This window comes from Bacillus rossius, chromosome 7, assembly GCF_032445375.1.
Source record: "Bacillus rossius redtenbacheri isolate Brsri chromosome 7, Brsri_v3, whole genome shotgun sequence".
In the NCBI taxonomy this organism is placed as follows: domain Eukaryota; kingdom Metazoa; phylum Arthropoda; class Insecta; order Phasmatodea; family Bacillidae; genus Bacillus; species Bacillus rossius.
Genome location: NC_086335.1, coordinates 33,828,880 through 33,850,800, shown reverse-complemented (window position 1 = coordinate 33,850,800; position 21,921 = coordinate 33,828,880). Strand labels below are relative to the sequence as shown.

Sequence of the window (21,921 nt, the reverse complement as noted above, 5' to 3'; positions counted from 1 at the left end):
GCTGTATAGTCCCAGATCCTCGGTAATGAGGATGGACACGATGATTGATGCTATAACAGTTCATCTTCTACACTAGCACCACATGTCGAGTTTAAAGTTGGTCCTGGCTCTCCGAGTCCATGGAAATCTGGTTCAAACGCACAGTACATGACACTGGAAGGAGTATGGAAGGGAGGTAAAGGAGATAAGGAACTCTTTCTTGGCTTAACTCCCATTCCAGCATAACCTATCAAAATAGCAGACACCTAGGGTCATCTCTGGTTAACAAACAAAATCTAAATCTTTATAAACAATACACCAATGTGCCCAAATAATTAGTCGTAACTTACTTTGTTTTAAAAAAAAACATAGCTAATTCTTCATTAAACAACAAATACCATTTTGAAATAATTACAAACCGTGAAAACAGTAAACAATTAGGATGAGTCCATCAATCAAAGAAAATTTACCTCATGGTTCGATAAGTGTGATGTTTACAAGAAATTCATCATCAGTGTTACTGGACAATTTGGCCTTTATTACATTTTCATTACGTAATCGTTCTCGTAAGTCCATAGCCTCTCCACTCGTGGAGGCCTCAACAGGCGTGACTGGGGACGATATCTTCAAATTTTTCTGTGCACTTCGTTTAAGTTGAATACACTTCCAGATAAGAAAAGCCAACATACCAATTACAATTCCCAAGACAAAAACCATAACAGTAAGTTCAGCATTTAACATAGTGGTCTCATCCAGTGCAGCTACACGTGGGAACGTTCCAATACCCACAAGGTATGGATTTCTAATAATAATCAAAAATAGGGTACCCCCTATCACAAATAATGCAATACTTTGAACATGTCTGACCATGAAACTCAATACTTCAACCGGTTTATTCAAAGAAATGGGGTCCAATCTAGTGAACCGAGAAACCGTGAAATTCAAATGAGGAATGGCAGAGGGCCAGTCCTCATCTAAACAATCCTCCAATGAGGGGAAAACTGTGTGGCTGGAAGCAGTCCGTGGAAAAATCTTTAATTTCTTTAACCTGGTCCAGGCTGCTGGGATCACATGAAGTAGTTGAAACTTTGACTTAGCTCTATAGTCACAAGGGTACAATTCATTAATTTTCAATTCACTATTCAAATACAATCGACAGTCACATGGAACTTCTATGTCCACAGCACCTGGTCGTTCTTCATCATCTATAATCAAAGTTTGGTTAGGATTCTTGGCACACTGTAACTCCACCTTGCCCCTAAGGTGAGTCAAAAAATAGCGTTCCGGCCCAGCCTGCGTGATCATGAGGTGAGTTCCGGAACGGCATTGAAAAGTACAAAGTTCTGCAAGTCTTTCGATTGTAACCCCCTGAAACAAAGCTTTGGGGCACAATGCACTTCCCATGGTGTCTCCTGAAAATCTAGGCACAAAACACAAATTCTCCTCCAAAGGCCGGCAGTCCAACAAGTTACGTCCTTGGATCGTCACTAGGTGGTTACCATCCACCGCTAAAAAGTTTGGTTCATGTTCTAGGTGACATGTATTATTCTTCCAATGAAAAGGTATACCAACAAACTGAAACAACTTCCAATTAGAGCTATAGCGTACAATAGGGATTTTAACTGACACATACAGACTTTCTTTAAACGCATTACATCTACAAATGGGCAAATGGAAATAGGCCTGAACTTGGGTACTACTAATTGCTAATTTATAACCATCTTTAACAAGGATAGCTTCCAAATCCTGCAATTTTTCCTGTAAAAGTGCCGGCGTAATCAAAACAGAAGGAATCTTATGTGAGCGGCATTGATCCAAAACTTCAATACGAGTTAGAGTGTGAGCTTGCTTAGCTAACTGAGCCGCTAATAATAATTGTAACTGAAAAGAGTGACCTATTTCTTTTACCATCCCGGAAAAACGAAATGTCATTGCTTCTCTAAAAGTTCTCAGGTAATCAGTAAGGTTAGTGAATTTCGTTTGAACTCTTTTCAAAACACTCGTCATGGCTTCATTAACAACACTAATAGAATTACTCAAATTGGCAAGCGCCACATGGTCATCTATGATTTGTGCTTCCATCTGATCAATATGCAGAGCAATCTGTTGCTGATTTAGAAATAAACTTTCTACTTGACTGGTCACCGCCACATCACAACACCATCTTACAAAATCGCCAATAAAAGATAAGCCTCGCTTTTCTCTATTAACCACACTGTCATACTCCAAATTCTCACCAGCTGCATCATTTAGTTTATTCAACAGCATATCAGAATAAAACATAACCTGTTTTAATTCCCGGAAAACTGAACACCAGTCAGAGGATGCATTAGAGGGGCAAGAACTCAAAAGGGTTATCCCTTCATGAATTTCTGTTAATTGTAATGGCCAGGGGACCTTAAAATTTAAAGGTACCGATGAGGTATACAACATCACCTTTGGTAGAGGTTCGAAATGGGCACCAGCAATGACCCCCACTGTCTCAGGTTGGAACGGCGAATGAGGCGCGTCATCCCCTCGAGACAGCACCAGCATACCCATCAGTAGCCACCAGCAAGTTGTCTTCATTATGAGGGCCCGAGTGGCTTTGAGGGTACCTGAAACACTCTTACGAGCGACTTAAAAAAAAAACAAATCTTAAATTGACAAGTCACTATTAAACAAAATAACCCAGGACCGAAATGAAATGTATCACAGGTTACAATACACAACAAACGAACACCAAAAACAAATACTTGATGGCCTTACAAAGAATCTAGACACAATACAAACAGGGCTCACAATTGACATCACCATAAAAAAAATAAATAAATAAATAAAACTCAGACAGCAAAGAATGGTTTCATTCTTTCCACATTAGTTACCTCATAGCTAACTTTACCACGTTGACACTTTTTTAACCGATACAGATTATCAGATATTTTTTTCTCAACAACAAAAGGACCAAACCAGCGATGCAACAACTTCTCCGAAAGCCCCTTTTTCCGGATCGGAGTAAACACTAACACTTCCTGCCCCACCTTATAACTCACCGCTCGTCTTCGTTTGTCGTACCTGCGTTGGTCTATTCTATCTGGCTTGGGATTATTATAGCAAAACACATCATCATGCAAAGAAACATTTTTGGTCCACCTACATAATTTTGTCTTAGGTCCTGAAGGCATTAACCTGGGGTCAGACTGTTGCTTCTTAGTCAAATCAGCATCTTTCACAACAAAAACTGGTAATTTTAATGTTTTCTCTTTGCCCCTTAGGGTTCTACTACCGACTTCCTCTGCTAAATCATTACCTGCAAAACACACTGGAATCCGTTGATGCATCCTAGCCTCGTTGTGTGAATGCTCTTTTATCCTGACACAACCTAACCTCAAAGTAGGTTCTGATTCAATTTTGTTTACTTTAGGAGGATCATCTTGGGTTTCTGACTTCTGAACTTGGTTATCACAAGGGGGTGCGTTAATTTTATCATGTTTTATGTGTCTGTCCTTAGCCTCCCTCACCTCTGCTCCTTGTACTGGAATGCCTGCAGTGGGATGGTTTATTGTAAATAAAGTATTTCTGTTTCCCTTACATGAAATTACTGCCTCAAACTTAGTAAGAAAATCACATCCTAAAATAAGACCACGGATTGGTGTCTCTACCAGTCCTACTGGGTGATGATAAAAAAATTGGCCTAATTTAAAACCCAGCATAACCATGTGATTCAAGTGGTGGGTTTGTGCAGACACCCCTGCTACAACTCTGTGTTCTGCTGGTTTCCAAAAACGTTTAGGAATTAACTTACTATCCACTAAAGATACAGCAGCGCCGCTATCTATAAAAACGGGGATCTCTGTCCCAAAAATCTTAGTTTTTAGACTGAACACCCCATCGCACTTAACAAGGGACATTGTGTTTTTACAGAATGCATTCCTAGTCTGTGCATAACTTTTCCTGCCTTGTTTCCCTGTTTTCTGCATATTTGGCTGTGAGCGACAGTTCCACTGAATGTGTCCCGGCTTGTTGCATTTAAAACAGATGGGTCTCCCATCAAAGGTCCTCTGGGGTCTAGCAAAGATTCTAGAACCGGGATCTTGGGTTGTGTCTCTAGGTGTACTGTTGTGTTTCTGTTTGTTAAGATTATTTCTATTTTCTCCACTAGGTCTGAAATTTTGTAAGTGTATGGGCTGAACTCTTAAAACTTCCATTTCTTCACGCAGTTGCTTTAACTGTTTCCCCAACTCCATTAGTCTATTTTCTATTTTTGAATCCATTGTGTCTGCCTCCCTGATATTTCGAACAGGAACTTGTTCTGGTTTTACAGCCCCACTTCCCTTTAATCTATCATGACTCTTCGCATAGTATAGGCCTGCCTCAATTTTTCTTAAATTTCCTAGCAACTGGTCTACTGTGTTGTTAGGAAACAACATAACTTTCTCCACAATATCCGGTCGTAAGCCTCTTAATAAATATCTCACTTTATTGGCTTCTGGCATTTTGGGGTCAAGCCGATTACAAAGGTGAAGAACGTCGTAAATAAAAGATTCAAATGGTTCCTCCCCACCCTGTACTCTTGATTGAAGTCTTATTTCCAGGTCTTCTACCTGACCTACACGAACAAAAGCAGCCTTTAAAGCAGTGGCTAATTCATCAAAAGTTTTCAAATTTTCCAATGTTGACTCATAACTGTCATACCAGCGGCTAGCTGGTCCCCTGAGAAATGTGGGTAAATACGCAATACATTTTTGGTCATTCCAGCCATTGACCTTGGCTGCTCTCCTAAACTGTTTTATAAACTCATCGACATCTTCTATTTGTCTCCCCCAAAAACAGCTAGGTTCCACAAAAAATTTTCCTGCCTCCATTGTGTCGTGGTGTTCTTCTCTAGGTGCTGAATTTAACAAATGCAATTTTTCTTGTATCTTTACCAGGGGCTCCTCATCTGAACTACTATTTTCACAAATATCAGGTATCCCTGTCTTGTCGTCAGTACATAGGCTAAGAGTGTATTGATAAGACATGCCCAAACATAAAAAAATAAACAGAATACTCAGTGTGTGGACATACTAAAAAAAATAATCATGCTCCTGATAAACATTCAGCCTCCTACCTAACCTGGCTTTTTTTAAAAAAAAATCTTAAATCAACTGCTTATAATTACACACACACAATACCAAAAAAAAACCAATTGAAATACTAAGTGCAATGTTTAAAAAAAAATTACTTAACTTAATGAAAATTAAAAATACTTAACTCTATAACAAGACCATTTCATTTTTACACTTATTCTGAGAACATGTAAGTAGGCATTCTGTCTCCACTCCTATAATTAAAACCTGAAAATGGAAGGTATGCAAATTAAAACTCCTGAATATGTTGTTCCTTGCTGATAAACATAAACACTTATCTCAAACACTGGCTGAAAAAAAAAAGAAAATGATTACCATTACAGAATAGGCCAAATTTAAAAAAAAATAAATTAATAATACTTTCTCATGCTTAAAACATTTATAAATAACCTGGCTGTACCTCGTGACCCCTGAAACAGATATGGTTAAAACCAAACATCACCATTACACCAAACAAATTTAAAAAAATAACACACACCCTACAATTAGACATACCCTAGCCTCACACCATTTTGTCGCAATCGCCCTCGGTCTCCGTCATGATCTATAATATGTCACTCAAAAATAAAAAAAATAAGATAACATCTTATTATTTCAAAATAAACATTAGGGGGGGGGGGGGTAGCAGTAGAGCTGGTACAGGGATGGTCTAACCTCCTTAGGACAGGGGGTGTAGGGTGTTGACTGAAAGAAAAAAAAGTATTATTTATCCCACATCGTTTCAGGTTTTATTTCTGGTAAACTATGACCAACACAAAAGTAAATAATTAACTGATTAAATAAATAAATAAAGTCAATGTCAACATACTCTGGTAACAAACAAAAAAAATAAATAAAATACTCTTTTGAAATAAGTAAAAGAGAACGATTATTACTTTTTTTAAAATAACATGATTCTTAACACACACCTCGACCCATCCTTAAGCTAAAATTAACGAAAGAAATTTTACATTGCTGGATACCACAAACTGCCTGCACTCCTGGAAAGAATCAAAACGTTAAGTCATCCTAAACCAATTTTAAAATACGCCCACAACTGTTACAAGAGGTGAAAGAAAATTACGAGTTCGCCATTACTTACAACACCGTCGAACGGCAGCACGCAGCTACCCGCCAAGCCGAGGCTCCGACAGACCTCCAGCACCTCACCGAGAAGAACCACCCCGGCGCACCCAGGGTGGCCCCATTTATTAAATTCACTTCACAACGTCATCACGTCGAGAACCCTCCACGCGAAAACAAAAATCCCGGCCGCGATTCCACAAACCAACCGCCATTCCACCAACCGACGCTATCCCCCCCCTCCACCGGTCATGCCAGACTCGCACGTCTGCCACCTGGTGGCGACACAAACACCAACGCAGCGAAACCAACCAGGGCAGCCAACACTCCCGGAGATTCCAGGACAGGATGACGCAACCGCCCGCGCAGCTGGCCAGGCTCTCGGGCGGCGAATCACGTCACCGCCCCAGAAAAACAGAGAGCGTTAGCAATCTACCGCGCCAGGAAAACAAATCAAAGCCCGAGTGTCGCAAACAAGTGTCAGGAACTCACGCGGGCTCACAAAGCACTACAAGCACAAATCCAAGTTCAAAAAAACCTACACGTAAAATTTTACTGCGTGACAATATCATCTCTTACTTGTATATATATTTTTTTTTGTTTCTACTGGTTCATGATAATTAATGTCTCTTAACTCGTGGTAGATAAGGTCATGAAAGTTGCTTAAAGTAAAAAATTTACAGATCTATAAGATATAAGAATTCAACCAAAATTCTACACTTATATCAGTTTATTTATTAGTTATTACAAAAAGTGAAGGGAAAAAATTAAAATTTTTTATTAATCGTATAGATATCCTTGTAGTTAAGATTTTATATTTTTATCAAAATTCAAGAGCTTTTATTTGCTATATGTTTAATTATTGAACAATTTACTTCTTTATCCCTTTTAATTAGGCCTCCGCGGTTCCCTGATTTTTCGGTTCCAGTACCTTTAAAATACCTAACCCGGAACACGCCTTTTGATATCTTTGGTTTTGGTTCAGAGAATTTTTTGTATGTTTCTGTCACCTCATGTAGTGATGTGTTTATCATGCGGTAAAGGTAAACAAATACATTCTTTCAGTGTTACCAACGTCTCGAGATGTAAGTCTCATGATGTAATAATGCACAAAAAATGTATGTCATAGAGTAAATTAGGTGTGTTAAAATTGTAAATTTTTGTTTATTCTTCTACATTAATGTTATTGCCTTAAAAATAATCCCCATTATCTATTCATTGTGATGTTGGCTTCCTCACTGGAACATTGCCAACACCAAAAACCTTGCCCTCAACCAGGTATTAAGTGCAAAGAAAACAAGTTGTTAAACCAACACAACTCACCAAAAATGCACCCTAACCTCTGCAGCCAATGTTCTCACGGAAGTCATCAAAAACCAAAGGAAAATGTATTAGCGATTGAGTTGTAAAAAAAAAAAATATTGTTATTAATTTTAGAGATATTTAGTTTCATTTTTCCCGAAATCACTTTAAGTGCAGCTTAGATAACCTAATGCCAAAGTCTCGTATTATTTAGTGTACAGGTTTTACACACATCGTCCACTTCACCATGGCAAACATCATTTTCTATCTTATCTAAAGTCCAGCTGATTGGTACAAAAAATAGTACTTTAGTTAAAATATAATTTACTATAACTATAAACGCCCCTTCATTTAACTTTGAAACCAAACAACTATGGGTGTGTAATACAATTTTGAAGCCATAATTTACCACACAAATACAAAGCATTTATCAACAGTTTAATACTTTAATAATACAAACCCACTGACAAATTAAAAATACCTGCTTTTTCTGTCCAGATTGTAGTATAAGACAGTTTTTTTTTGGTGCAATGTCACTTTTCTCTCCCAAAGCTTATTACTCCTACGTTAAGTGTTATACAGCGCTAGTTGTTGTGTGGCAAGTTAACTCAGATGAAAAACTGTTATCTTAAGAACTTCCTATAAATATCCAAACTAATCAAAATTGAAGACTCAGTGGGCTCACAGAGGTACTCCTCACATTTTACTAGACAGCTCCGCCTTTGAAAAACGTGCAGGGTAATCACAGTGTAAGTTCCGCCGCAATTGCCAAGTCACACTCAAACAACAGCGGCGTCAAATCGGCCATACCTTAACTGCGTCTTAAATACAACCCGAAAAAACAGAACACATTCGTTTATTATAACGCAGCATAAAAAACAACTTCCACTAGCTTACCAAATTTCAGTGTTTAGTAGCAAACACAGTTTGTTGCCTTGTTTTCACGCTAGTTGTGTATAAAATACTGTTACCAAGTATTCCCAGGTTATTACTACCCTAAGGAGCTGGATCAGATCACGTACTACTTGTGCCGCAGCAGGTCCCGTCATTAGTGCCTTGCAGACCACGCTCCTGCCCGCCAACAGTCCGTTTTCCAGTAGCCCTTGGTAACTAGCTGTGTGCTTGCTCAGACACTTATCACTGACTACCACACGATTATCTTCTCTCTATGTTGAACCACGACTTCCTTCGGCTTCTGCCCGTGGCCGACTCCTTCATGTTTCTCTTTCCACTAGTCTCTCCACTGTTCGCACTGCCAGCGCTGCAATCACTGCACTCGGCCACCTTGTGCTGCAGAGTCTACCCTTTTTCCACAAGCAGCACAGACACCAGGAACTATGCCCCTGGCATGGGATAATATTCAAACAAATAAGCTAATTAACAAGTGAAAAACCATGACCAGGCGTGCTATGTGCGATGTGGGTGTCCGGTGAAGCTTGCTGATACAAAAAAAAATCAGGTGTCCCAATAACTAATACCGACATTATGCACCCTGTTGCGGCTCCTTAACGGACGAATGCAGAAGTGTCCGGCATGGCGGTGGTTCGAATGTGCTGGATAAAAGACCTCTCTCACTGTGCGAAATGCTGCAAACAGCGGAGTGTGCTGTGCAGGGCTTGTAGACGGTGTGTGGTCGTGTTGCAGCCCAAGAGGATTCCGGAGCCGCCACAGGAGCCCGTGGACCTGCAGCAGTTCATGCCCCCCTCCAACCTGCCCCTGCAGCCACCCCCCACCCCCCAGCAGTTCGTGGCGCCCGCCACGCCCCAGCCCGCCGGCCTGGACGTCCCGTTGCTGGCGCCGCCCACCCCGGGCCTGGGGCTGCTGGCCCCGGGCACGCCCATGCCACCCACGCCGCTCCCCATGGACGTCGACATCCCCCACCTGCAGCCCGACCAGGTGAGTCCTACTGAGTCGTACTTTCACACTGTCGATCCTTTAAACATACATTTTTTTTTTTACTGCAAAGGAGTCAGAAAAAAAAAATTATGCAAAATACAGTAACAAACAGTCGTGTTTACCGTTTAATACGAACCAAAGATTACCACAAAGATACGACCCCGCCTGAGTGTCCAAAGTGTGTTTTTAACTCTTATGTTTTCAAAATCACTCATTTGTGTGTTCGAAATGTTCAGAAATCACTCGCGTTTGTACAATATTCAATATATTGAACTTCACGTGGGATTGTATTTACGTTCAATTTTTTACTTCCTTTGTATACATGGATCTGTGCCGGACCAATAAAATCAAAATATATATTACGCCTAACCCGTTTAATATTTTTGTACGTTGTAATGAAAGTTTAAGTGCATTATCTCGTGAGAATTTTATTAAACATTAGAATTTGTACGTACACACATAAAAATGGAGGCAAAACGTAAACGCAAGGAAATTGCATTGAAGACGAAAATTAAGGTAGTAAATTCAGTTCGTCAGGGTGAAAAAACGAAAACAGTACTATCTGAAGAGTTTGGTATATCAAAATCAACCTTAAACAATTCTAAAGCAAGCAGATAAAATAGAAGAAGCGGTCAGGAAAGGTAGTAATCAAACTAAGAAAAGGATGCGCGTCAGTAAACATTCCGAATTAGAGGCCAAACTGCTGGAGTGGTTTCATCAGATGCGCGCCGCCAGAGTTCCAATTTCCGGGCCTATTATCCAAGAAAAGGCTGATCAGCTGGCACTGCGACTCAGAATTGATGATTTCCATTGCAGCAACGGATGGCTTCAACGCTTCAAAGATAGGCATAATTTGGCCACAAAAACCGTTTGTGGCGAATCTGCAGCTGTCGATCAAACAGCAACGAGTGACTGGCTTCAGTCAGTACAGACCATCGTAAGTAAATTTGCACCACATGATGTGTTTAATATGGATGAAACAGGGCTTTTTTACAATCTGTTGCCCAATAAAACTCTAACCGTAAAAGGTGAAAACTGCCATGGCGGTAAACACAGTAAAGTTCGTCTTACAGTTTTACTATGTTGTAATCAAGATGGCAGTACTAAACTTTGACCCTTGGTTATTGGCAAGTCTGCCAAGCCAAGATGTTTCAAAGATGTTGCAGCAAAAAACCTGCCAGTAGATTACGAGGCAAACAGTAAGGCTTGGGTCACCACAAAAATTTTCCAGTTGTGGTTGTTAAAATTGGACAGGAAAATGGCGACTCTAAATCGCAAAATTTTGTTATTGTTGGACAACTGTGCTGCACATACTGCTCATGGTATGAAGTTGGAAAACATTACCTTACTCTTCTTGCTACCAAATACAAGTGTGACACAACCACTCGACCAAGGTATAATACAGTGCTTCAAAAGAAACTACAGACAGCGCTTGGTGAAATACCTTATCAGGCAGTGTGAAAAAGGAAAGACTGAGCTTCCTAGATGGTCAGTTTTGGATGCTATCCGCAGTATAGCCATGTCGTGGGACAGCATCAGCCAAAAGACAATTGTGCATTGCTTTGCAAAAATTGGTTTTGGCCAGCAAACTGTTGAAAAACCTGACTGTGATCAACCTTTAGAGGATTGGCAAGAGTTAAAAGAACATGTGCAAGTTGATAATGACTTCAATGAGTTTGTTCAAATTGATGACAGTGTGTACACCAGTGCAAGATTAACTGCAGAAGATCTTGTTGGTTCACGAGGATTACAGGAAACACCAAGGGCTGACGCTGTACAGTCACTTTGTGAGGGTGGTACAAGTCAGGATAATGATGGTGATGACGACAATGGTGAGGTAGTGCATAAACTTCCAAGCAAAAGTGACACAATCAGTGCTTTGCGTACACTGGAAAATGTACTTGCTGCAAGTGATGTGCCAATTGACTTGATTGCAGGATTTGAGAAGATATGTTCTGCTGTAAATGATATTTACAGAGATAAGTGTGTCCAGAAAAAAATTAATAATTTTTTTAAACTTATGTAAATATATCTTGCATACTTTGCATAAGAATTGCTATACACTCAACAGCAATTACCGTATTTACTCGCGTAAAGGCCCCGCCCGCGTATAAGCCCCCCTCCTTGTTTTGTAAACATTTTTGAGAAAAAAATTAAAAACGGTGTTTTTCTGGGTTTATCGGTAGGCAGGGCAGCTTGGCATGCATCAAACAACAAGCCATGTATTGTGAGCGGCGGCAGGTGATTTTGTAAGTGTCCGTTCTCAGTAGGACCGTCGTGAGGCATGCCAGACGTAAGCAGTTAGTCCTATCTCAAACGACATAAAGATAAAGAAAGCTGGACTCGCGCGCGCTGCCGCTGTGTTGATGTGGAGTGTTAAGAAGAGGGGAAGTGAAGGAGGAAGGGAAGTGGGTCAAGGATTCTAACACTCCTTTGTCTGGTTGGCTGGCTAGCTGACAGGAGGGAGGTTAAGCCACGCCTCTGCCTCTCTCCCCTCCTGGCACAGCGCTGCCTCTGCCTCTTTCCCCCCCCTCCCCTGTTCCAGCGCTGCCTCTCTCTCCCCTGCGGAGTCGATGCCTCTCTCTCCCTCCTGCCGCGTCGCTGCCTCCCCCGCCTGGCTCATTCGAACAAAGACGCACGACTTGAAAAGAAAAATCTATTTTTTCCTCCAAATTCACGTATAGGCCCCCTCCCCTTTTTTGGAGTCAAAATTTTGGAGAAAAAGGGGGGCCTTTACGCGAGTAAATACGGTAACTGTACGGTAAATGTTAATCATTTTTGTCAAAACTTTGGAAACATATTAAATAAGAATACATACATATGTATATGTATACTAATTATCAGTCTGTTAAAGTGTATTTTATTAAAACTATTAAAATTGCTTCTAAGTGTATTTTGTTAGTGTGCATGTCAATATCTGGCTTCTATTACAATAATAATATTCCATATTTTTAGTGCTCTGACATGTAGGAATTCAATATTTCTTATCGAGTTCTTATTCTACCTATTGGCTCAAGAACCTCATTAATATGAACCTCGTTATTACAAACTGAAATATTTTACTCCCCTTCAGGTTTTTATTAATGATGTTTCACTATATCTTATAAAGGTGAATGATATAAAAAATATATATTTATAGGATAGAAAATTGTTAAGTGGTGTACATTTCTTTTGATTTTTTTTTTCCTGATAGTTAGGGGTAGTCAAATTTTGTTAATGACGAAATCGCGAAATTTTAAAAAAATCACTTGCACATGATGTGTAATACAAATAACCTTACTTGGTAGTGATAAGACGTTAATATACTGCATTTCGTTTTAACGAAATTTGCTGTGATGCGCGAAATCTGTAGTTTTTCACGAAATATGACGAAATCGCGATATTCGCGCGAAATTAACCTTTTTTATCGCGAAAAATCATGTTGAATCATTCTGGAACTTGCACAAAACATTTATTATTCCAAGAGGTTATATGTGAGACGCCATCTTTGCTTTTGTTTTTCTCTAGCACCCATAGAGTAGAGCGTGGCAATAAACATTATCACTTTAGCTACTAGTGGACAAATCACAGATGGCGTTGGTAGTTACGAGTGTCGAAATGTTCTATGATTTTGTTTTCACGAGTGCGTGTGTCGAGTTTAAGTTCTTTATTTCCGAGTGGATGCAATATGTCTCTCTTCCGCATCTATGATCGTTTTCCGTTGAAAGTTTTTGTGTCATTTTGGTCATATTACCGTGGTCACTGGATAAACGTATAAAATGCCGAAAGTTGTGTTTTCGAAAGAGCTGAAGGATTTTACGTAATCAGTAAAGAAAAAGGCATCATGATGTGCAAGTTCTGTAATGTGCAAGTCGACTGGAAAATAAAATACACGTGTGAAAACACTGTAAATTTCGAGCATCGCACAAGGTGAACAAAGCATCGGGTTCTGGAACTAAGCGTCAAGTTACTCTAGAACCATATATTTCACGAATGAAAATTATTACATCCAGACGTACGCCTACTCAGTCTCCGTCGTCGCACACGTTCCTACGAGACGTAGAAGGCCATAAAACTGCAAAAATGACATTATTTTGCCGACCGCAAATGCGTCTGGTGACGCAATCGTCGATAGGCCTTAACTCAATCTTCGTTCCTTTCTCTGAATCGGCCAAACGCAGTCCAGAAAAATAGCGTCACATCCATATTAGCCAATCAAATCATAACTTTCAAAATGCTATTTGTTGTATTTGGGCGTCCTAGCCGAGGCGACTATTTATTTTCGTAGTTGTCACGGCAATGCACGAAAATAAATGCCGGCCAAGAGTGCCAACATATACATGAACAAATACCGCACACGCAGTTGAGGCGGTGAAAAAGTAAACAAAAAAAAAAACAATACTCTGTACTGTTGAATAAGTACAGTGTTTTGGTGGGGACTAGTTTGCAGGAAATATATAATAGCTGATTTTCAGAGATAGGTAGTCAAAATGGACTTGAGCCACTAACGTTTATGATCAGTTTCCGATTTTTTTGTATGTAATCTTGAGAATTTTAATTACAAATGCAGCGTGCTAAATTTTAGATGTGAATGTACTTCAAAATATTGTTTTTGATAAATTTCGACCAAATAAAACAATTATTCCATCAAACATATACATGTGTATAAAATTATAATGATGAAATAGTTATTTTTTCTAACTAAACTATTTTTTTTTTCACCGAAATTTGGCACCGAAATAACTCTTTTTATTCACCGAAATGGGCCTTTTTTATTTACCATTTTTCATTGGCCCTACTGATAGTGTTCCCATATCTCACTTAAAAAGATTTTTCCCACCCAAAATTTTCTGAATCAGCTCTTGAAACTATACCTATGTTAGTTATCTTTATAAGATAGACTTCTTATGCTATTTGGGACTTTTCTTTAATCCATTTTAAGACCTATAATTCTGGAGTACATTAAAGTAAAATATCAGTCATATGTGAGCGAAATCGACTGATAACATTGAAAATCCTCTACTGTTGTTAAATATAATAATACACACACCAAACCTTCTCCAAGTGAATGAACCTTTGAGGAGAAGCTGCTAGTGCGTGCGCGTGCATGTCCGCAGGTGCAGTCCCTGCTGCAGCAGCACGAGCAGGCACCAGCGTCCGTCCCCCCGCAGACTCCCCTGGAGCAGCAGGTGCCCGAACTGCCGCCGCCCACACCCGCGCCCCCGTCCGTGGCCCCAGCGCAGGGAGAGCTGGAGCCCGCGCCGCCCACGCCCCAGCAGCCGGAGCAGGCCCCGCCCTCCGTCGCGCCGGAGGAGCTGCCGCCCCCGCCGCCCCTCGCCGCCCCCGCCACGCCTGCCGCACCGCCCACCCCCGCCCCTGCCGCCCCCGCCGCGCCGGGCGCCGAGCAGCCCCCCATGGAGAACATGGGCTACGACATGGTAACTCCTCCCCCACCCCTCTAATGTCAAGTGCCATTCATGAAGCTGATCATAAAGTTCTCATATTAACTGGAATCATTGACAAACACATAATTCAGGGTCGTTAAAAGGGGTGACATTTTCCCTCTAGAATTGTCCAACCCACTATTTAGCCACCCCATTTTGAAGTAAAAATATCAATCATTTATAAGACAATTTTAAAATGAAATTTTACAAGCACTGCAGTTTTTTGTTTCATTGGTAATCAAGCCTTTTTTACTGCAGAAAAATAAAATGTTTATCGGAACTTGTACATTGTAATATAAAATAGAAAAATGTGTGATGTCACAGAACAATCCCATGATGGCAAACATGGGATACGATGACCAGCATCCTCCTGCCCAGACACCAGGTGCCATTTCAGAACGAGGCGTCACGACGCCTTGGAATGAAGACTACGAGTTCCCAGCATCCGTTGGACCGGTGAGTGTTGTTCTTTGTTCTGTCTTCAGTTCTTGGTCCTATGGTTAGCTTTGATCTGTCACTCTTTTAATAAATAGCATACATGTTATATGCTTATTCTTCCTGTGAAATATTATTGTATTTATCTTCTATTAAATTAATTTTTAGCCTTGCTCTGTATAAGAGTATACAGCAAAAACCCTTATTTACACTTTTCATGGGGACAAAGTAAAAAAAGTGTAAAAAGCGGGAAAGTGTAAATAAAGGGAAAAGTAAGAAACACGTTAAAGTTAATTAAAATACAGTCGCATCCTGCAGCGTTCAGAACAAATACGGGCTACATTACACACACGCATTGCACCACAGTAAAAAAGTTTAAAAAAAGGGCCGCAAATGGGAAATTTACCGTCAATAGCTCGCAGTGCGCGGAGAAAGGTCATTGTACTCAATCAGCTGTTGTTACGGCGCGGCGTAGCCGCCTGCTGGCTCTCTGTGTTCTCTGAGCTGCGTATGCGCAGTATGACTCACTCAACGCTCCGCCCAGACTCGTGACCTTCCATCAGCAGCCAGCCAATAGATGCGAGCTTAGCGAAAAAAAATATAAGCTCCACCTCCCGTGTACCAGTTTTGTCCAGTTCCAATACCAGTTTATTGGTATACGCACCAGTTTTCTCGCTGCTGTGACATGTTCAAGTTTACGTTCATCTTGATGTCTTGATACCAATAATTAATTATTTACGATCCCCAGAAATAAATGGTTAGTTTAAAAAATATGCGTCAACTGTACAATATTTCCGAAATTATAAAATAGAAAATACGTATACAACAGTTACCAAGACTCCGCTCATTTTATCTTGTGAAGTTTATGTCTCGTACCAGTATTTCGGCTATATTGTGACATAAATATAGTATCACAACTTACAAGCAGCCTCGTAGTAAAGTCGTAATATTCCCGACATTCCCGGTACGTTTATACATTCGTGAATTTACATTTTTCCCTAGTACGTTTAAGATTGTCTCCTGCTATAATTACTCGGACTTTTACACGCCTCCGCCTAAATTATTACCATATTTACTTGTGTATAGCCGCCCTCGTATATAGCGCGCACCACGTTTTTTGCAACAAATTCCAAAGGGGAAAAAAAATTGAAATTTTTTTTCCCATAAATAAATTTTAATAACATTTTGTGGTACCTGATTATTTAAATTGATGTGTGGTGATGCGTCAGGAAAATACTTAAACTCTGCTGTGTAGACGGAAGATAATGAAGCGCTGTATCGTCACAACTGGTACGTGTGAGGGACGGAGGGAGGCGTGCCGCGCTACGTTGCTAAGCTGGCGCGGAGAACTCGATGACTCACCAGTCGCGGCTGCGACGAGGAATGGAGGAAGCGAAGAAAGCAGCCCGGGTTTGGGGGGGGGACTGGTGACAACATTCTCTCTCTCTCTCTTTTTTTACTAGCTTCTGAGCTGGCTTTCTGTAAAGGGGGGAGGTCTATAAATAAACAAGAGACCATGATGTGCGAGCTTGCGCGCGCGCGCACGTGTGCTGTGAGCGTGTGTGTGTGCGAGAGACCAGGTTGTGAGTGAGTGTGTGTGTGTAACAGAGGCCTTGTTGCTTGTGCGTATGTGTGGGGGCTGGCCAGAAACGTCACCCGGCACCCGTCAGTTAACCACTTCCACTCCTCCCCGCTCCCCCCCCCCCCCCCCCCCCCCCAATTTTTTTCTGTCTATAGCGCGCATCCTTATTTTTTTCCTTTACTTGAGGGGAAAAAAGGGCGCGCTATACACGAGTATATACGGCATATGTTTAGAAATAAAAGCAACTTTTCATGTTATAAAATATGTATATTTTGCTATCTAAAATGTTCATTGCCGACTATAAATGTTACGTTTTTCACAATGTTTTTAAGCCTACTATGGTTGTTACGTGACGTAAATAGCGGGATGGATTCGATGTTTGAGGCGTAATTCGCGTGAAAGTATTGTATTGGACTAATTGGGAACTAAACGGGACCTGAAGAATACAGTGTAAATAACTGGAAAACGTAATTAACGGTAACGTAAATAAGGGGTTTCGAATTATTGGCATAAATGTGTGTTAAGTGTTACATTTATGTTCATGGTAAACATTTCCTTTTCCAACTAGTCCCTAAACCATAAAACTACCATGAAAACAACACATGTAATTGCACTAACCACGTTAATCAATTATATTTAAAAAAATACGTACCGTGTTTTCTCGCATAATCGTCACACATTTTATTCTTAAATTAAGTGTGAAAAGTAGGGGTGCGATGATTATGCGAGAAAAACAAATTGGTTAGTGAAAGTTATTTATGAAAACAAAACCCATTCATGGATAGTACACTAGAGTCCCGTTATAGCGAGGTGTCACGTTTCCGGGTTTGATCGTCGCTATAACCGTGTCCTCGCTATAACCGAATTGGACAGATTTTGGCCCCCAAAAAATAAAAATTAAGCGAAAATAACATAAAAATTGTGTTTGTTTAAACCTGTATAATTGGAAAATAACAGGTTATATTAACGAAATCTTTATTTCTGTGAGCAGATGTGGGAATTCTCTTTAAAATGATACCCCACAAGTACAGATGCGATCACTAGGGATGGTGATTTTTCGTTTTTGCGAAATAGATGCGAAAATATGCTAAATTATATTTTTTTCCTCTGTAAAATGCGAAATCTAGACTATTCCGAGATAAATGCGAAATCAAGGTAAAAAACGTTGATTCGTCTTCACTCTACACAATTTATTTACCGATTGTATTTCATTTCAGTTCAGTATCAAAAGAAACCATCATTTTATGTCGTATTCAGCACAAGTATCTTATTGTCACGTCATTCACAACACTATTGTTCGTAAATATTGAATGAAAAATGGCCATCCGTGCCTCGCGAAAGTAAACAAAGCAAAGAACAACTAGCTGGAAGAGTCTCCGTCATCTTGCAAAGTACAAGTTTTTAGGCCGCCATATTGCGACATCTCTGCTTCGCCGCGCTAACAATTCCCATTTTCTGGCTGTATTTCACGTGAAAGCCGCTTTCTTGTGTAGTCTGTGGAAGGTGGTGTGTTTACAAATACGTGCATACTCGTGAATGTGTTGTATACTGTTATTTCTCGTGGTAAAAATGGGACGAAACGTAATTTCCATTCGCGATAGCATAAATGAATACAAAAATGAACAGTTCTACGAAAGTGATACAAAAATTTTAATGTGCAATTTATGAAATCGCCGTCTGGAGTGGAAAAAGATGTAGTACTTGAAAAGCACATTAAATCTGAGGGACGTCAGGCTGCAAAAAAAAGATTCACCGAGAAATCGGATGAAGGAAAAAAGTTGGTAAAACGGCAAGCAACGGTTTCTGGCATGATCGAAAACCAAAAGGCGAAAATTGAAAAAACGAGTTTCAATAACATTATTTGTGCACTCTACATCAACTATGGCCATGAACACGGCTAAAAAATATTTATTGTAATTTTAAGTATTCAATTTATTGCACTCATAAGTGCTAAAAAGTTTTTTGGAAACCTGCCAAGATAGGCTATCTTTGTAGTTGTGTTAAATCTTTATTTCTGTGCTTGTTAATAATTAATATGTGTATTATTTAATATTTTTTTTTTAAATATACTTTTCTTCAGTAATGTAAAATGAGAGAATTGGCTAAATCTTGTTTTAAAAAATGCTACAAAATGCTAAATTACAAATTCAAAATGCTAAATGTTATTATTTTAAAGGCTATAAATCACCATCTCTAGCGATCACCGATTGCGTCAAAATAACCAGAATACCCTACAACGCCACGTAAGTATAGCATCTCAGACCGCAATCGAATACTCGACTTGGCCCGCGGCCAACGCAGCATTGTCCTGCTATCTATTGTCGACGCGGGCTGTCTGCTGGCGGCCATGTTGGTTCGGGATGTTGCTAACAGACGGCGCTAGTGTAGCGCGACGAGTTAATTCCTTACAAATATGCAGGAGTGCGGCAACGCACGTACCCCTCAAACAAAATAGTTGCTGGAAAACTATACTTTTTTTCATTTAAAGAAACCTGTAAACTTTTTAAGAAAAAAATTTGGGATTAAACTCAAACCATCACCACCCCCTTTCCGGACAGATACTCCAACAACTGACAGAAACAAAAGTTACAACAAACTGTCCCAGTGATTTGGAAATAAATACGGTAGTGCCTACTATTTGTCAGATAGTAAAATAAATAACGTGACGTGTTTGTAAACGTGTCACGACTGAAATAATTCCAAACAAGTTTATAAATATTTGTGTATTATTAACGTGATCAACAAGTATAAAGACGGCTCTGACGTTTTTGGCGTAACATAGTTATAAACAATGTTATTATTTGTTTAATGAAAATTTCCCAACAAATTAATTAAGAGCATTTATATTTAAAAAAAAAGTGAGCATTGTTGTTTAATGGCGAGAAAAAATAGATTTTGTCTATTTTATAAATAATAAGAAATGCGTACAAGTATATGTATATTCAAAGGCTTGGTTTATTCGAGTCGAGCATACCTTGGCCTTGAAGCCAAGCGGAAGTTTGATGAAAGAAAGAAAGGACGAGATTCTATTTTTAAAGCCACGCACTTAGGTGACGACTGGAAGGCTGAAGAATGTGACAGGTGTCAACGGCAAGATGTCTAGTGGTGAGCGAGAGGGGTGAAGCTAAAGCGGACAAATAACCAAGGCGCGCTTCACGCGATCATGCCGTAAATTCCTCAAAAAGATCTCGTTATAGCAGTGTTCTCGCTATTACCTTTGAATATATATACTGTATAAAAGTCACGAGTGGATAGGTTTTACTCTACGTTTTTCAAAAGCGTATGATGAGCAGCTTGGGAACTTCACCGCTGCAGTGCGCTGCCGTAACGCCCTGTATCGTCTTAGTTGTTATTTACACGTTAGAGCGCAGCTCTGTCGCCCGCTGTCATTCCCCGCACCCCCCACCTATCATTTACTGCAGCTCAAGTTCGTTCAACGGGAGGGGGAAGGGGTGTTTGACGAGTTCGACAGTTGTCCGCCAGGGACCACCACGAGTCGATGCCCTAGAGATGGTGGCGATTGCGGCGGTGAATTAACCAACTACCTCAAAACCGTATTAGAAATTTTAACCTGGGCTGGCGACTTCTATACAGTATATATATTCAAAGCTATTACCGTGCTCGCTCTAACGGGATTCTCCTGTACGTTTATTTAAATGAGAAGTTTAAAAGAGCGCACCAAACAATTTAAATTAATAAGTCGTGCAACAAAAACCTTTCTTTGACTTTAAATAGAAAAACCAAAACTGTTTCGCGAAAGCAAGCCATTTGAATCTGTGACTTGAACTATCACGTAACAATTGTCATAGTACATACTTGCCACGAAAGAATGCGGGCCATCAAATGTAGTTAACTCGGCACTCAACAGAGAGCGCGCATTGCATGCAATCTGCGAGATATAGATATTCGACTACGTTTGAACGCTCTGTACGGGAAGCAACATAACCAAACATGAATGATGCCAGCTAGCGCTTTCTACATTATTGTAAATGGTACATCGCGACGACACACACAAACAGATAAAGGTAATAACGTTTGAAAACGTCTTTAAAAGAAAATTTACACATCAGACAATTTCGTATTTTCGTTAATTAAATAAGTAAGTGGTAATGTCGGAATAAATATTAGATTTCTTCTTTAAAATACATAGTTTTATACGGGAAACGATACCTACACAAAGTGCTTGGCATCTAATAGCGGGACCAAAAACAACTTGTGACGTTTACGCGAGAAGTTTTTTCATCCCAATTTTGATGGCCTAAAATATAGGTGCGATGATTATGCTATAAATGAGGTTAGTTTACATGGGCAGCCTTTTTGATTTTCATACAAAATTCGTATTTTGAGGTTAACATAGATATTTCACTATTTTTGGATGTGTCTTTCTTGTTATCAAACAATAATTTTAAAATTATGGGTGTAGGAAAGTTTAAAAACTTTTTTCAATAATTATTTGACGATAAATATTGTTACTCACATTTTACTCTAATGTTTTATTAAAAAGGTTTCATTGTAAAAAAATTGTGATGTTTATTTGAGTGTGACCAATCAAACAAATTTACCATCATAAAGCGTTTAAATTGTCCGTGGTCTCATCATTTACGCCATTAAATGTGAGATTTAAAGTCCCGTTCAAAATTTTACCAAAAGTTCCTGTCTCAAATAGTAATGGTGCATGTTAATGTGAAAGACAAATAAACAACTTAGGAAGAAATATGGATGATGTATCATAACTACAGTAAAAACCCAATAGTTATCTTAAGATAATTACCATAAAAAGAACTAAAGATTCTTTCTAGGTACCATTATTACTACAGAAGCATGATAGCTACCACATTTGCAGTATTGTTACCGTAACAACCGAGATGTATATTTACCGTGATGGTAATGTTTTTATTTATGACGTATTAAAATTAAAGAACATTATTTGGAGAAAAAAGATGTTAAATTTTGATATGTACAGTTGCACATGTTGCTATGAAATAATGAGCGTTGAAAGAATGCAGTACTGCTTTGAAAAGTGAAAAGGGTACTCGTGGATTGTTAGGTTATGGCAGACACTTTCGTTTTCCAGTAATATCAGCCGAAAATTAACAAGCGTATCGGATATCAGCAGAAATGCAGATTCAACTAA

At 39.6% G+C, this 21,921-nt stretch overlaps 1 protein-coding gene across 2 annotated transcripts in view; it reads left to right on the top strand.

The window, feature by feature from the left end:
- Positions 1 to 21,921, top strand: part of LOC134533793 (double-strand-break repair protein rad21 homolog) — a 74,044-nt gene that overhangs the window by 32,019 nt on the left and 20,104 nt on the right. For both annotated transcript variants that reach the window (XM_063371453.1, XM_063371452.1), the window contains exons 10-12: positions 9,096 to 9,347; positions 14,444 to 14,764; positions 15,095 to 15,226. In XM_063371453.1, coding sequence (XP_063227523.1) covers positions 9,096 to 9,347; positions 14,444 to 14,764; positions 15,095 to 15,226 — 705 coding nt within the window. The remainder of the gene's footprint in view (positions 1 to 9,095; positions 9,348 to 14,443; positions 14,765 to 15,094; positions 15,227 to 21,921) is intronic.